General features: G+C 44.5%; 1 protein-coding gene across 1 annotated transcript in view; it reads right to left on the bottom strand.

Annotated features, from left to right (window-relative positions):
* Nucleotides 1-16,330, bottom strand: part of TAF4B (TATA-box binding protein associated factor 4b) — a 73,239-nt gene extending 56,909 nt beyond the window's left edge. Inside the window, exons 1-3 of the mRNA XM_069853992.1 lie at nucleotides 16,208-16,330; nucleotides 1,797-1,945; nucleotides 922-1,029 (exon numbers count right to left, since the gene is read on the bottom strand). Of these exons, the coding sequence (XP_069710093.1) occupies nucleotides 922-1,029; nucleotides 1,797-1,945; nucleotides 16,208-16,319 (369 nt within the window). The 5' untranslated portion in view covers nucleotides 16,320-16,330. The remainder of the gene's footprint in view (nucleotides 1-921; nucleotides 1,030-1,796; nucleotides 1,946-16,207) is intronic.
* Between the last annotated feature and the right edge of the window lie 1,421 nt (nucleotides 16,331-17,751).

Raw genomic sequence — 17,751 nt, 5'->3', positions numbered from 1 at the left:
AGCTGACTGAACATGAGCCAGCAGTGTGCCCAGGTGGCCAAGAAGGCCAATGGCATCTTGGCTTGTATGAGAAACGGTGTGACCAGCAGGTCCAGGGAGGTTATTCTCCCTCTGTACTCGGCACTGGTGAGACCACATGTCGAATCCTGTGTTCAGTTCTGGGCCCCTCACCACAAGAAGGATGTTGAGGCTCTGGAACGAGTCCAGAGAAGAGCAACAAAGCTGGTGAGGGGGCTGGAGAACAGGCCTTATGAGGAGAGGCTGAGAGAGCTGGGGTTGTTTAGCCTGGAGAAGAGAAGGCTGAGGGGAGACCTCATTGCTCTCTACAACTACCTGAAAGGAGGTTGTAGAGAGGAGGGTGCTGGCCTCTTCTCCCAAGTGACAGGAGACAGGAGGAGAGGGAATGGCCTCAGGCTCTGCCAGGGGAGGTTTAGGCTGAACATTAGGAAAAAATTTTTCACAGAAAGGGTCATTGGGCACTGGAACAGGCTGCCCAGGGAGATGGTTGAGTCACCTTCCCTGGAGGTGTTTAAGGCGGGGTGGACAAGGTGCTGAGGAGCATGGTTTAGTGTTTGATAGGAATGGCTGGACTCAATGACCCGGTGGGTCTTTTCCAACCTGGTGATTCTATGATTCTATGATAAGGTACAAGAGAACTAGAAATGGTTCTCTGAACTACTTACTTTATCCATTGTTCATGTGCTTCCTACTGTAGTGCGAGAAGGTGAGCTGACACACACTGGCAGCAGCGCAATTAAATAACGCATTTACGAGAAGACATTCAGGAAACAAATCACGAGGACAAAAGTTACCAGCTCAGTGCAAACCAGATTAGAGTCAGAAATAACACAAATTCATTGGTATTTTCTTAATTTCTGTCACTTACTCTTATTCCTCCATACTATAAAGCTTGCCACCTACCTGTACTACAGCAGGTGGCTGAACAGTAGAAGCCGCAGCATTTGTTGTCAGAGATAATGGTTTCACAGGAGTAACTGCTACTTTCTTTAGTAACTGTGTGCCAGAGTTCTTAAAAAAAAAAAATATTAAAGGTGCAGAGAACAGTCAGACAAGTAAATGACAAAACAGACACTGAAGTCGGTGCTTGGCTCTTGTCTGATATAAGCCAAAACAGCTACTCTGACAGCAACAATACAGGTATCATTCACTTAGTCCTTACAGTATAAGCACTGCTCAAAAGCTATTCAATTACAAGTTTGAGACTCAAGAACAGACATTTAAATACAATGCCTAATCAGAACACAAAGGTTAGAGCATAAGCATGTTGATAAGACCTATGCAGATGGTTAACTTTTTTTTTTGTACCCACATTTACTTTTGCATGCTAAATACATTACAAGAGATGGAAGCAAAAAGACATCAGGGCTCAGGAAATGAGGAACATCCTGGGAACATGAAGAAGGTCCTCAGCTTCAGAGAAGTATTCCACCAGAGGATCAATAAGGTCGCAATTACATCAATAACCATTTAGGTAGATTTTTTTGTTTGAGCTGGTTACATTTTTTTGTTTGATTGGATTTTTTTTTTGTTAAAACACTTCACATCAACATCATCAGGGAGGAATCCCTTAATCTGAACTACACCACAGGTAACAGCTAGCATACTTTTCAGACTGAGAAAGCAAAGCACAGTGATGTTTGTGTGTAAAGCCACACGCTACATCGCTGTTCAGAAAGCACTTAAATCGTTATTTAACCCTCCAGAACTTATTTGCAAGCCCTGTTATATCTACATAACATACAGCTACATCAAATGAAAGCTATGAGAGAAGTTACCTGTACAGGACATATTCTGATTGCAGGTGTGCTGGTTGGTACAGGTGGTCTCACACTCGTGTTATTTTGGGGCTGACTCTGTGCTCTTGTTATTGCTTGTTGAGATACCAGCATTAGCTGCCCATTGCTGCTTCTGATAAGAACAGTTCCTGTAGGAGACAAACATCCAGACTATCAGAAATTAAGCAATATTATGGTTTTCCTGTGCTTCTGTAGAAGAAATAACTAAAACACACTGATAAGAATGTAGCATTTAGTTTCTAACTCCCAAGGAGGAGCTGCCAAGAAATGTCAAGCGCTAAGCATACATCACCTTTACTCTACATTTTATGACAGAAATCAATTCCTAAAGCCAAGGGAAACTTAACTAGACAAGTCACATTGAAATACTATCTGCATACAAGATGCAAATTGCAAAGCAGTTCATTTGAGTCAAAAAGATCTTTCAGACATTAAAAGCAGACACACACCCCAAACACACCCTGAGATTACTTTAGTAGTAACTTCCTTAAGCAGTTCTTCAACTTGCAAAATCCATCACGCTATCAGACTTGACCGCCTCTACACATTTTAACTTTCTGAACATTTCCGCACCTACTTGCAGGTGAAGATATGGCTTAAAGAAACAGTGCAATGGAAACTGAAGCCTGATTAATACCAGTTCACATATCTATATCAAGAACACCTCCCTCAATCAGAGGGCAGTGGTCTCCAATGATAGCCAAGGCCACTCAGGTATTAGAGGCTGTCCCTCATTCAAGGGTCTGTCCAAAAAGCACTAAAGTGCATAGTTTTAATGAAAGCAGCTTACAGCCAAATAAAGAGATTCCAGCAGAAGGGAAAAGGAAAAAAAATCCAAAAGAAACCCCCAAGACTCTGCCTTGTTTCCTTGCTTTTTTGTTTTTCTTTCAAACCCACAGCTATGTCAGCCCAGTAGGATTCCAACTCCTACCACCTTCCTCCTGACCCATCAGCTATAATGACAAACAATTAAACAGTTAAGAAACAATATTTCCACTAAAGCTTTCAAATGAAAGCCACCCTAGAGAGAATCCAGCAGATGCCACTAAGCAATCCCTTCTTCCCCACATTTGGAAACCATTCAGCTACCAATGCCTCCTAGTCCTACACTCCCTGGCCCCTTAGGGGCCGGGCTCTGGAAAATCCGGGCTCTGGAAAATCCAGACGTTTCATCAGGGTCACAAACAAAATGCCAGCTGGATCCTCGGCCTCAAAGGCCTCCATTCCTTTAAGGGAACTACAGAGCACCCTACCTTTGCTGGTGCCTGACCTCCTCTACCTTCAACAGCAGCTGCTGCAGAGTCCACCACTAAAACCAGCGTCTTCAAACACCTCACTTAAAGGCTTTTCTGCATAAAGAAAGAGGGAAGGTACAAAACCATGCCAGATATGTAAATAAAGAGTACCTCAACATTTTTTGAGGATAGCATTAAGCTTTCTTCCAAGTTATCAAATGTTTGAAGAATCCCAGATCTTCTACTCAAACTTATGATCTTTCCTAAAAGAAGACTGCATCAATTAAAGTCTTTTTACTACCTGGTTAGTCTGGAAGCTAACGAAATACTGCTGTACAATACAATCTAGAACATCACTTCTGAGTTCAAATGAATACAACGGGAAAAGCCACCACAAGCTACAAGTTGGGTTTTATTCAGAAAAAAGAACAAGCTATAACCACATGCTAGGAACAGCTTTTCATCCTCCACATCTAAAAGCATAAGAGGATATGCAAGACAACACAAAACTTGGTATAGAATTCTGTAACATCAACATATTGCCATTTACATTGCTCATACAAACAGACTGCAAAGAGTAGCATCTGGAGAGATTCCCTCCTTTCTCGAGCAGCCTTTATTAAACAGAGCAGATGCACAGGACAGTTGCATATTCAGAAAAATACTGTAACGCCATGTGACGACTTAGCTTTCTCCTCCTCCACTGAAGTCTTGACTATAATCATATTTAGGTACAGATGGATCTTAGTTTAATCAATAAATAACCAGAATCCTAGAAAGTATCCAATTTCTAATTTTCTTTCCACACCATCTTACAGTAATTCATGGCCTACAATTTGTCATCAGTCAAGAAGGGCATTTTTCTTTTCCTTGTTCACATCACATGTTTGTGCAGATTTTAGGAGAAGGTGAGAAAGCTGACAACACCACACATTCTGGAAGCAATAACATTTCTCTCTGCTCTAGATCAACACTCAAGATGGCAAAGGAGTTGCTACTGGAGGTTTTGGGCTTTTCTAAGCTTGCTTAAAAATGCCACTCTGCTAGCTCTAGTCCTTGAGAAGGCACACAAATTTATGCGTTTATCTCTAAAGAGATTTGGATTCATTAATGGTTTTAATTCCTGTACTTGAATATTTTGTTACTACTCATTACATTTGTTTAAGTCAGAGGCACTATTTCTGCTTCTGAATTATGCTGCATGCCAGAAACAGCATTGTTACCAGTCAACTCTATTAGGGCTGGGGCTTTTTTTTCACTACTGTTCTGAAGTTTCAGTTAGTGTTTACCAGAGAAGGAGATGTGCCTGAAGAGTACCTAGTCCTCCAGTCAGTTGAATGGGGAGTTTCCATCGGGCTCCACTTGATAGGAAATTAACTCAAGAGCACCACAGCTAAGGAGCTTATGCAAAGACAACATAATTCATACACAAATGCATGAGCATCTAAAATAAGTAAAACAAAAAAACAACCATCACAAATACTAATAAGCCCCTGTAGCCCCTTTATATTTAACCATGACTGCAATGATCCCCAGAAGCACTGTACCCTGAAATATATGTATCTACATTCCTCTAGCAACAGGATTAGTCAATGCAAGGATAGCCATACTTCATCCAAACACTTTAGAAAAACTTCAGGCTTATTCTTACTAAGAGCATCCACAGAAGAAGTTACCAAAGGCCACTCCAGCAGTCAAAGCCTTGATTGAAACACACAACTAAGATGATGCCATAATGCTAAGAACCTGTTCCACTTGGAACAAACCCTATATTTGTTCCATTTGGCAGAATTTGTAATATGGTTATAGCTTTTTCATGGCAGTAACTTTTTGCACCAGTTAGCAAAATTAGAACTCCAAAATCAATATTATGGTAATCTATAAATCACTGCTTTTGTAGGCTTAATGCTGTAAATGCTGATGCTAACAGAAATAAAGCTGCAGACAAATTTGAAACTACTGTCACAGCTACAGATCTGTACAGTGAAGAGCCACAAGACATCACTTCAAGCATGAAACACAGTTTGGGGCAGTTACAACTTAATGTCAAAGTGACACTCAGCTGACAGGTGGACTGCCTGAAACAGTTTGAAAGCTGCTGAGAATGGCATTTACTTTTCACTTCTGGTTGCCACGATTTACTTATACTTTTTCACAACTTAAAAATACCCCCAAGTCTTTAGATGCTCCCCCTCTACCTTGAAACAAAAGCAATGACAACACTGAAGTCAGAGCCGGCTCTAAGAGGAGACAACAGAAGATGTCTTCTGCCAGAAGAAAAGGTCCATGGCACACAAAAGCAATGCCTGAAGTCTCATACACCATGTACAGCTGCACAAGCGTGAAATGAAGGAACAGCAGGTGATAGCAACCTTGAGGTTCAACAGAAAAGTCACAACAGGTTCATGCGGCTATCAAGATGTTACTATCAGAAGTGAGGTAGAAATCAAGCAAGAATCCACTTTCTTCACTTGTGGGGCGGGGGCGGGAGAAGAGCTGTTTTCACATGCACTAGAAGGCAGTCTTTGCAAAACTAAATGTGAAAACATATCAGGTCTTGCGGTCACTGCAACTCCATGGGAAAAGGGGGGGGCACACACAACACAACATTTTAACAGCTGAAACAGTGAAGTTTCAGCTAAGATCACTCAGCCCAGTATTTAAAGACAGGAGAGATACCTGCAATCTCTAACCAAAACATCAGCACCAACTGTAGTTACTGAAGAGCAATTGGACATGGGTGTAAAAACCAAAGGTGCCCTCTTTTGGGCAGCACTTCCAGGAAAGCATGGTTTACAGGATACAGAGTTTAATAGTTCTACAGAAGCTGTTTCAGAGAACAGGAAAGACTTTCTCACTGTTCTTTCACTTGGAAAATAAGAGCAAGGCACAATCCCTTTGTGACTAGTAGGCTGTATCTATTTTCAGGTCACTGAGAAAACCAAAGTGATCAGTTACCAGCAGGAATTAGTTCTTACATGCTTCACTGGAGGACTCGGGTGTCTCTTGCAGATTAGCAAACAGCCCTTTTACAAAGAATTGAGATTTCTCTTTCTATATATTCTGCCTCTTCCCAAATACAACCTTTGGAAAGTTATTTTTTCTTGACCACCAGAGAAGGAAGTTAAAATTTACTAATTCAGCCCTTTGCTTCCTGCACACCTTCCTTGAGCTGCAATCCTGCAGGAAGGCCAAAGCAGAAGACGACAACAACTGAAACCCCGCTCAGCATCCTCCAAAGCTACCTAGAAGGAGCCACACTACAGGTTCTCACCTTGAAGAGTTCTCACCAAGATGCGTACCTTTCATTGGCCTCTTCTGGACACATTATGTTGTAAACTGGCTGGAAAAAAAACTGCTACAGAGGCAGAAAGTGTTAATAAAATGCTGCAAAAGATTTGAGTGACTGATACTGAAGTGACTTCACTTTTACATGACTTGCATAACCCTTCTAAAATTTATGGAACATACCGTATGCAGGAGAACTACAGTCACAAACTATGAATTCCATGACAAGTGGTGCTCCTCAGGGGTCTGTACTGGGACCAGTGCTGTTTAATAACTTCATCAACAATGTAGACAGTGAGATTGAGTGCACCCTCAGCAAGTCTGCAGATGACACCAAGCTGAGTGGTACAGTTGCTACACCAGAAGGACAGGATGTAGTCCAGATGGACCTGGGCAACCCTGAGAAGCAGGTCTGTGTGAGCCTCATAAGGTTCAACAAGGCCAGGTGCAAGGTCCTACAGCTATGTTGGGGCAATCCCCGATTTCAATACAGGATAGGGGATGATGCAATTGAGAGGAGCCCTTTGGAGAAGGGCTTGGGGATGCTAATCGATGAGAAGCTCGACATGAGCTGGCAACGTGCACTCACAGCCCAGAAAGCCAACTGTATCCTGGGCTACATCAAAAGAAGCGTGGCCAGCAGGGCGAGGTAAGTGATTCTTGCTCCTCTATTCCCCTCTTGTGAGGCCTCATCTGGAGTACTGTGTCCAGTTCTGGAATCCTCAACATAAGAAGGATACAGAGCTGTGGTCAAGAGGAAGGCTACAAGGATGATTTGAGGGCTGGAGCACCTCCTATACAAGGACAGGCTGAGAGACTTGGGGTTGTTCAGCCTGGAGGGGAGAGGGCTCTGAGGAGATCTTACAGTGAGTGACCTTCCAGTACCTGAAGGAGCTACAGGAAAGCTGGGGAGCGATTGTTCACAGAGGCTTGTGTTGACAGGACTAGGGGCAATGTGTATAAACCGGAGAGGGGCAGACTAGATGTAAGAATTTCTTCACCTTGAGAGTGGTGAGTCACTGGCACAGGCTGCCCAGGGAAGTTGTGGAAGCCCCATCCCCGGAGGTGTTCAAGGCCAGGTTGGATGGGGCCTTGGGCAGCCTGATCTAGTGGGAGGTGTCACTGCCCACAGCAAGGGGGTTGGAACTAGATGATCTTTAAGGTCTCTTCCAACCCAAAGTATTCTGTGATATTCCAAGGCCTTCACTTTGTATTTGAGTTTTCCTAGATGTAGATTTCTATCCTGAAGAAACAAAAAGGACAGCCCAGCCTGCAGGCAACATCTAGCTATGCTTCTCACTGTCTTAGGAACAAAGCTACAATGAAGATCTAGCAGCCACCCAAGGTTACCTCACCATAGGCTCCTAGTGACTAGTTTCAACTTCTTTTCTTAAGCCAAATACAATTGAGTTCAGATAACTGATCTTCTGGGAAGCCAAAAAGATCGCTTGTTTGGAGTTTTTCTTAGGAAGACGTCCCTGAGTGCTCTTAGATTTCCCATACAAGCAGCTTAGTGGGCTCATCTACACTGCATGGGTCAAGCCGTTCAGTTTGTACATTACATCCACAAGCATTTTACTCTGTACAGCAAATCATTCCAATCTTTGGAAGTCAATTTTCATTTGATGCAAGAATTCAGCAGCGATCAATCCATAATTGGAAGGGACCTTCAAATATCATTTGACTCCAGCCCCCCTTTCCACAGCCGAGTATACATTCCACTAGATCAGGTTGCCCAAAGCCACATCCAATCTGGCCTTGAACCTCACCTTTTCAAAGCCAGGGACCAGCCTTACTCAGACACCACTGTCTAGCTGACAGCACTGTTTCACTAGCATTATCATTTCCCAGATTTCCTGGTTTGCTGTGAGCAGCTTTTTAAACCAACACAAACCCACAGCTCTGTCACTAGCAGCTTAAGAGGCAAAAAGCCCCAGCAAAAGCTGCTGTCTTAAGTAACTCCAACTTTTTGCTAGTAAGGTTCTGTGCTAACATCAGGCACCAGCTCCTGAGACACCCAGTACAGGCACAGCCTTTTCAAAAGTAGGGACCTAGGAAATGGATGCTCTTCCAGGTAGGACGGAGCACAGTCTGATAACCTATTATTTCATATAATCTGGAATAGTGGTCACTGCACATCTTTCAGAAAAGTCTAAGCAACATCCCTTCTCCCTCCTTTCCTTTGGGATCTATACACAAAGTGATAAAAATGCAAAAATCTGAAACCAAGTTTCACACACTGCTTGATCAGCAAGTCTTATCCAAGCTGTTGGAGGCTAGCAGCTCATCAGTAACTTTTTATGGCCAGATGGATATCTCTGCTTATTAGATTATCAGTTGGACCCCCACAGTGCTGATGCCTTTTCACAGAATAGAGGTCCATGTTTTAGCACTGACAGTTCCCTTCAACTTCACACACAGTTGTGCTTCATTACTTCAGAATACATTTATATCCATGTGGTTTTACTGTTATAGCAAAACTTTTGTGCAAAAATAACTGCCCAGTTGCAAGGTAATATACCTTCTATTTATAGCAAACAACAGATGTCCATACCAACCATCTAAACAAAATCTGGACATCACATTAATTCTTGGAGGGACTGACAGGTAAATAACTGACAGGTCATAGATGTTTTCTGGGCATAGTTCAAAGATGGCACTACTGTTTCTATTTGAATTAGAAGTGTGTTTCTTACACTTGAACCCCAAGAGTTTGTTTTTATTGTGGATGCACGTACAGGATTCCTGGCCAAAGCTGCATTCCACAAGGCAGCCTTCTTCAATATTGCAAGACCATCTAGCTATTGTCCTCAGGCCACATCTTTCTACAACTGGGATCATTTCCCATCAGCATTTCCCCATCTCATCTTTGCGGTTAGCAACTTGGCTACTTGAGGCTCGGTTGCTTTCTTATCTGAGTAATTAGACAGTTCTGTTCAGTCAGTTCATCTTAATCTGCAGATAATCCTAGTTCTCCAGGACCCAAGTTACTTCACGGAGGAGCTGCAAGTATTTGCTCAGAACTCAGCAGACAGCAGTGAAATAGTACCTCCAACGGGGCAAAGTGACAACTCTTTACTTTTAAGACAACTCCTCCTGCACAGAAAAAAGGCACTGAATCTATATGCCACACCTTTTAGTTCACAGTGTGCTCCTAGTATTTACTGGAGTCAAATTCTTTAAATAGAGAGTTGGACGCCTGGCACATTACAGCCATATATGTATATGTATACACACACATACAAACAGAGCACACAACTTCATAAGGACCAGAAGGTATGCCAATACCCACACTTAACATTTATAAAACACTGAGCTACTAAGCTGTTACAGAGAAATGTGGAACTTGGCATGTTGAACCATAAATCTTAATTTTAAACCAAGAGATGCTAAAAACATAACTGGTATCTTGGTAGAGTTCTAATAAGGGACAAGATCAGCCCCCTTTAAATCTGTCTCATTTAAATAAGAAGAGAATCAATTCAATCCACATTAATTTCACAGTGGGACACTTGTTTCCTTAGTGATCACACAGAGACCAATAGACATTAGAATTACACTTAATTTTCTCTAAAAGTACATATTCACCCCTCTGTTGGATGGATTTTCACTTATTTCAGAAGGGCAAGGAACGGATTAGCACTGAGTTTTAACACTGATTACCACCTTGCTCTTAGTGTGACAGAGCAAGCAAAAATTCTTGTAGAAAACAGCAAAACATTCATGGAAGGATTAGCTTCTGTCTACACCGATGGTGTGGAAACCGTCAAACTGTGTGATACTTGTCAAGTTGCCAGTATGGAAATCATCTAAACGTGTTCTAAATACATTTAACCACTTCAACACACACCATGGGCTGCTCCAAGCAGAATACCTAGTAATATACCACCTAGCAGCTGGTCCTGCCTTTGAGGGTCCAACTTGAATGAGATAGCCAAGGCCACTTTGCAAGCTGCAAGCAATAGTCTTCAAGTGGTGTGCCAATCAGTGCATGCCATTTCACCCACTTGTTAATCTAGCCTGGACATCCACACAAGGAACTTAGATTTTCCAGGCAGCTCCTACGAACGCCTAGTACCAAAGCGGCCTCTCTCTGCCTCCACTAAACTGCAAGTGTGCACCAAAAAGGTCTGCAAACATGAGCTATGAAAAACAAATGCCATCATAACATCAGATTGCTTTTTTGTTCACCAAATCACTCCAATAAGATTACTGAGCCTCATGAGTTCTCCAGCTTTAACAGACTCTAGTTACGCTCATATGAAACAAGGTTCTTCTATCTGCTGCCATTTTTGCCCTGCTTCAGTTGTGATAAGAAACTATTGTCTCAAGACACTGGTGGAAGAGATCTGTTAATGGACTTCATTCTAAAGGTGACCCAGATGGCAGAACAGACCCTAATCTTGACAATGTGATTAGCAAGCCACTTCAAAGTATCTATTGTAATCTTTTCTACGTTGCGAATTATATACATTTTTCTTCCGAAATCATCATAGTTTTCAGAGAAGTAGCTTCCCAGAAAAAGAATTCCAAAAAAGGTAACTGCCTAGACAAAAACTCAAAGGCGGATAAGGCAGTACTAATAAATCATCTTTGACAGATACCAGAAGCTTTGCAACTTGCAGCAAAACTCACATATACAACTGTAATATACAATCTTACCCACTAAGCATAGCAGATTTTTACCACATGGTATGACAAATACTTGGTTCTAAGATAACTTAAATATCTAGTATTGCTAACTACTCAAAATAACTCACAAGCCTACCTATTTTATCACTATCTCTGGGAAAAGAATACTGAAACATAATTAGTATTTCTTCCAGCTGTCCCTTGTGTGCAGATGATACTATTTTTAATGCTACAAGCTGAAAGGTCCTTTAAATACCACAAAAACAACCCAAGTCAGGCTCACATTCTCCCTCAAGCATTAAAAAAGTTTACTATTCACCAATCTGTAGCTGCAATTCTCTGCAGTACACTCCAATTGGTTGTAAAATCTGAACAGCATTTAACATTAATTTTACTAAGCATCATGTTTCAGTGCCTCAGTACTCAGAAAGCATCTGGGGTTTTTGTGAAAACTATAAACTAGAAGTTCGCTTTACACCTTTTGCCAAGATTTAAATCTTAATTTCCACAGGGTTGTGTATTTAATGATAGAAAGGCATTGTTTTGCTAGACGCATTCAGTCCTGAAAGTAAAACCAAGTCCTATAAAGTAGCCGAAATTTCTGTTAGTTACAGCAGAAGACATCAACTCACTCTTTTTTTTTAAGTTTGACCTACTTCCTCAAACCTTCTAAAGTTTTGCTGACCCCACCTCAGAAAAGAGTTGACTGGTATCGCCTAATGTGGAGAGCAGTTTGCAACAAATTCATCCTTATAAGCTTGCTGAACAGAGGCCACTGTTGGGATACAAAAGGTATTGTTTAGCCCCTACTGGTCTTCCTACAGTACAAGCATTATGCTCAGACTTTGCTAGACTATCAACACCCATAAACTGCAGACTTCGAATGAGTTTCTAGGGGTTTTTTTCTGTCTTGCTGAAAAAAATGCTTAGGATTGCCTCCTCCTACCCAAAGACAATTAAACTAAGAAGCAATTTTAAAATCAGTGCTTCTCCCTATTCCAAAATGAAGAACCAGATACAAACATGAAAATATCAAATTCCCCACGTGATTTTACAACAGAGACATAACAACTAGATCATGAAGAGTGAGACAGAGTTCTGTACTTGAGAAGGGTATTGTGCCAACTTCAGAAGCAGCATCCAGATGTTTACCAGCCCCTAACTCCTCAGGTTACCTTACCTTCTATATCCAATTAAGAGAAACCCAATGAGATCGGGCTGCAAACCACCCCACAGTAGTTTGGGGATACTGGCATCAGCTCCCTCCCTCCCTCCCACTCACAGGTGTCCACACACCAACTGCCTGCCCCTGGCAACCTGCCACAGACATTGGCTGTGCTTTCCGAACAGCTACCCACTATCAGCCTAGATAAGCTGTACACTGTGGAAAAACTGCCAGGGGCAAGCAAAAACATCCAAAAGAAGACAACTGAGCTGCAAACAGAAAGCAAAAACCTGGACCTGCTGCCATTCCCCTCTAAGTCAGGTGCAAAGGAAGCTACATGCAGCCATGCCTTCCACCAGCTTCCCAGCGCAAATTAAGACAGACTGAGGGTAACTTATCTTTGCTGACACCATGCTTGTTCAGACCTGTTGGTGCTAGCAGTTATGGAAGGTGTAAAACATATACACACAACACAGGCAGCTGATGCCACAGTGAGGAGTATTAGCAGCCACGGTCATAACCGGCACCAGTGGCATCAAATGAGCTTTTTGAAGTGCCTCCTGCTGTAAGTAGATCCTAAAGTAACAATGGAGGATCCATAGCATCCACTTGAGTTCTGCATTTATTCAACCCCCCATAAAAGAAGCAGATACATCTGCCAATCGCCCTTTCAACACCACCTGTAATTAGCATTCTAGGGCCAGGGACATAAGGAAAGCCACTAAAACAAATACAGAAGTGACAAAAAACTAAGTTCAATAAAAGTAAAGAAGAACGGAAATCAAGGAACAACATTCTTATAGTTTTTATGCTCTTTTTCTACTCTCCATTTCTGCAAAGTGTGTGTGCGTGGTGTGGGGCCCAAAGGTGAGCCACATATACTCATCACGGCCCACAGAAGCCTCGTCACTCCTTCCCCTTCCCAAGCCTTTACTGATTTCCTCCTGTTAACAGCACAGCCCAACCATTCTTCTCTCCAAAACATCGAGTTAACCAAGAACATAATTTCTTCTTAAGGAGACTGTCCATGACGGGCGATATTTGCAACTTGGTGTACACCAGCACAGATTACACAACCAGCAGAGCTCAGGACGGAGGCAGTACCACACATGCCACGGTGGTCTGCTCTCCACCAGCCTCCGCTACACGTAAAGCCTCTGAAATGCAGCTAACCTGTTCTTGTCAACAAACGGGGCGACTGAGGGAGGATCCCTCTGCTATGTAGCTCATACAAGCTCCCTCCACTTCAGAAGACACAGCCCAATCATTGATGGTAAGTAAGGTCCAAATGCCACAACCAAGGCTTCAAGGCAGAATCTGTCCAGCTGACAGTGTATAAAGGCCAGTCCTCAGCTGGAGTCCTACTGCATGCTCAAAACCCCAGTGGTGGCTGGCCATAAGCCAGGGGTGGACTCCCACCTCCTGACTGCTAGTATAGGAGATACCCTGACAGGGAAGGAGGAAGACCTGGAATACCAGCACTGCTCTAACAGCTGGCTACTCACCTGAAAATCTGGAGCTTGTAAAGGAAAACAGAGGAAGGGGGTTTCATTACCATGAGCAAGAGTGGGTCCTGCAAGACTTTGAGAACTTGTGAAGTACAGTGATCCCTTCCCTGGGTAATTGAGTAAAGCAAGACTTGGCAAATGGACAATCCCTGCTCACAGAGGTGAGGAGTCATACCTGTCACCTGTCTTTCTCACCTGGCTTTATTCTGGGCAACAGGGAGGCACAGACAGACAAAAAAGGCCAGGCTAAACCCATGACCTTCATGAACATCCACTGACTATCAAGATATGGGGGCAAACAGTTCCCCCAATGCCCTTCATTCCCCAGACTGCAACCCTGTAAAAGCATAGGAGCAATGCTGGCTCCAGACTACAAGCACATCACGAGTACTTCAGGATGACCACCAGTAAGGACGATGCCGTACAGCCTAGCTCAGAACAAGCGAGTTCAAATACCTCCCTTTGAGACTGAGGGGAGCATGCTTTCTGTACACATTTTTCTTGGCAGGTGCCACAGTTTGAATGATGTGGTTTTAAAGCCGAGTGCATTCTCCCTTCTGCATTTTATCCTGCACGGCTAGATATATATATTGCAATATATTTGAAATACAGATTTTTCAAGCCTAAGAACTTGGTGGCTTATTTTGCTTTCTTTTTAAAGGATGCTGACAGTTGTAGCTTCACTGCTATTCAGCTTGAACTCAAATTTCTCAATGATTACATTATTTATTAAAAATTGAATTCACATAGAAGACCAACACAGAATACTAATACTTACTCAAGCCAGAATGCATTTTTAAATCATCCTTAGGATAATTATTCAGGTAAGTTTCTCTGAAACACGGATCCATTTGAAATCTGACAACATCTATGCTCTTTCTGGAGTATTAAACTCCATACAGTTACTTTTACTTTACAGTGCTGCACAGTACTGATACCTCTGAACTTCTTATTGTTTTGTTTCTTGTCCCAGTAGCAAGGAAAACAAGCCAATGCAACCAAAGAATAACCCCACTTTTGTTCCACTTGCCAACTGTCAAAATACCAGTCAGACAACATTCAGCAGGAAAGCCCAGCTACTAGGAAAAACAAAGAAAAGTTTTCCTACATTGTAGTCCTGAAATTACAAGCAACTTGTATAAGCATTGACCTTCACAGGAAGATGTTTAACTGAATGTCAATATATTCCTGAAAAATCAAAATATCAGATAGAAATCCTGAAGATCTAAGGGCCCTACTACTACTATTACAAAAAAAAAAAAAAAAGATATGTTATATATTTCCATCACGGTTCATTTCCAAGGAAAGTTGGCAAGGATTTAGCCCCATCCTTATCCATTGACTGCCCAGACATTACAGTATCACGTGAGTGCTGGGAAATCTACAATTAAGAAAGATGACATAACGTTATCATTATATATTTCCTTGAGAGATGCATGTATTTGAGGGAGGTGGGGGAGAAGAAAGCAAAAAAAAAAATATGCAAATATGCACCCGCAGCACAGGAATGTAAAACCATTCAAACTTTTAGGCAACATGCTACCTGAAAGTAATGGCAACAGATGCTCCAACAAAGGAACTGCCCTGGCAGGAAAGAATTTTAACAGCAATAGCAATAAAGTAATTACAAATTCTGGAACCTCAATATAGTGAGACCAAGACAAGTAGAATCAAAGTCACTTTTTTTTTTTAAAAAAAAAAAAAAAAAAGAAAAGGTATTTAAATACAGCCTTACAGGGAGTAACAGAAACTTCGGAACCAACAGCACCATCCTCCTCTCGTAAGAAAGCGCAGGTAGGAGCCGTGGCTAACCCTCCGCTGTGACAAAGTATTAAGCCATCTCTATCAGCACTATTCAATTCCTACATTAATATTTTCTTTGCCACTATTGGAAGTGTATCTGTAAGCGCGGTATCTCTCTGAACTTTTCATTTCCCACATGTTTTATAGGAAAAGAGCATTTCAAAGGGCGGCACGTAACCAGATTTCAACATTCCGCCCCTTATGCGGGGCAGTATTTTGTTTCGACGATGGTTCGCATCGTTCTGGCTGTAACAGCGGGAACAACTCCCGCGGAACAGCTTGCTTGGAAGGGGGAGTAGGAGCAGCAGGAATTGCGCGGTGAGTTGGAGTTACTTTGCAGTCACTAACTCCCGGTCACGCTTCCCAGCGTTACTCGTTCATTCAAGTTCCACGAAAGCCTCAATGAGGCTTTATTCAAGGCATAGATTAACGTAACACGTCCAGATGGGGTGTTTTTTGCGAGCCCTCATGCTACCCAGCAAAGCAAAAAGTTGCCTTAATCCAGAGGCTTCCAGATCCGTCCCCCAGACGTGCCACAAGCACCTCAGACGCTGCGAGCATCCCGAGCAGTAAAACGGCTTCTCCCGCTCGCGTTTCCCACGCCCCGCAGGACAGGCGAGCGCCGCGACCCCCTCCGGCTCGGGGCAGCGCAGCCAACTCCGCTGTCGCCGCTGGGACACGCCGCCCCGCCATCCCCGCGGCTCAGACCCCCCCTCCCCGGGACAGGGCGACACGGGAGAGCCGGCGCCGCTCACTCACCCGGCGAGAGCTGGAAGTCGGGCGGCAGGCGGAGAGCGGCCGCGGGCTGCCCCTCGGCCGCCACCGCGCTCCCCGCGCCGGGGGCCGCCGGCTCCGCGCGCCCGCCGGGCATCAGCCTGGCGGGAGCCGCCGCGGAGCCGCTCATGGAGGAGGAGGAGACGGCGAGGGGAGCGGCGGCGGCGGCGCGTGGAGCATCGCGGGCCGGGGAGAGACGGAGGGACGAGGCTGAGGCGCTGCCCCGGTGCCCGCCGCGCACGTGGGCCCGGTCGCCGCCGCCGGGGCAGGGAGGGAGGGATGAGGGGAGGAGCCGCGCCGCCAGCACCGCCCGGACTGCGGCGGCGCCCCCCGTGTTTATAGAGCCATGCGGAGCCCCCGCGCAGGCGCCGAGAGCCGCCGCTCCTCTCCGCCCCGGGGGGCGGCTGCGAAAGGAAAGTTGGCGGCGCCCCCAGAGCCCCCCCGGTAGGGTCGGGTCTCGCCTCCCCCCCGCCGCCCCGAAGCGTGGGGAAGCGCGGCGGGGCAGGCGCCGCTCCTCGTCCCCCGGCTCTACCTGCGGGCTGCAGGTGTCCTTGGGATCGCCCTGGGAGAGATAAAGGAGCGGCAGCAAGTGCAGCAAGTTCCCGCATCCCACGAGCAGCTCCCTGCTGGAACCGAGGTGGCTGCCCGGCCGAAAATGCGATCGCAGCGCGTGCCTGTAAGGATGAAAGGGACGAGGTTGTCCCGTTTGACCTTCACGCCGAGTCATGGATTGGAGAAAGGGCTGAGGAAGGATGTGCAGTTTGCTCCCTGTGCAAAGAAGCGTAGTCCTTCTAGGACACAGAATCATAGAATGGTTTGGGTTGGAAGGGACCTTAAAGACCATCTAATTCCGACGCCGTGTTACAGGCAGGGCACCTCTTATTGCATCAGGCTGCTCAAAGCCCCATCCAACCTGGCCTTGAACACCTCCAGGGATGGGGCAGCCACAGCTTCCCTGGGCAGCCACAACTTCCCTGGGCCAGTGCCTCGCCACCCACATTGTGAAGAATTTCTTCCTAATGTCTAGTCTAAATCCTCCCCTTCCAATTTAAATCCATCACCTCTCATCCCATCACTACATCCCCTTGTAAAAAGCCCCTCCCCAGCTTTCTTGTTCATCCCATTCAGGTACTGGAAGGCCACTATAAAGTCTTCTCAGAGTCTTCTCCAGAGTGAACAACTCCAACTCTCTCAGCCTGTCCTCATAGCAGAGGTGCTCCAGTGCTTTATCTTTGTAGCCCTCCTCTGGACCTGTTCCAACAGTTCCATATCCTTCTTACATTGAGGATTCCAGAACTGGACACAACACTCCAGATGAGGTCTCACAAGAGAGGAACAGAGGGGCAGATCCACTTTCCTCGACCTGCTGGCTATGCCTCTTTTGATGCAGCCTAGGATACGTTTGGCCTTTGGGCTGCGAGCGCACATTGCAGGCTCATGTTGAGCTTCTCATCAACCACCATGACCTTCAGTAATACTGTTGAGTTTTTTATGTATCAGAGCTGAGTTTGGGCTACATTGCAGTAGGT

The sequence above is a fragment of the Phaenicophaeus curvirostris genome, chromosome 3 (assembly GCF_032191515.1).
Source record: "Phaenicophaeus curvirostris isolate KB17595 chromosome 3, BPBGC_Pcur_1.0, whole genome shotgun sequence".
Taxonomy (NCBI): Eukaryota; Metazoa; Chordata; class Aves; order Cuculiformes; family Cuculidae; genus Phaenicophaeus; species Phaenicophaeus curvirostris.
Note: the sequence above shows the minus strand (reverse complement) of the source record. Positions and strands in the feature narration are given on the sequence as shown.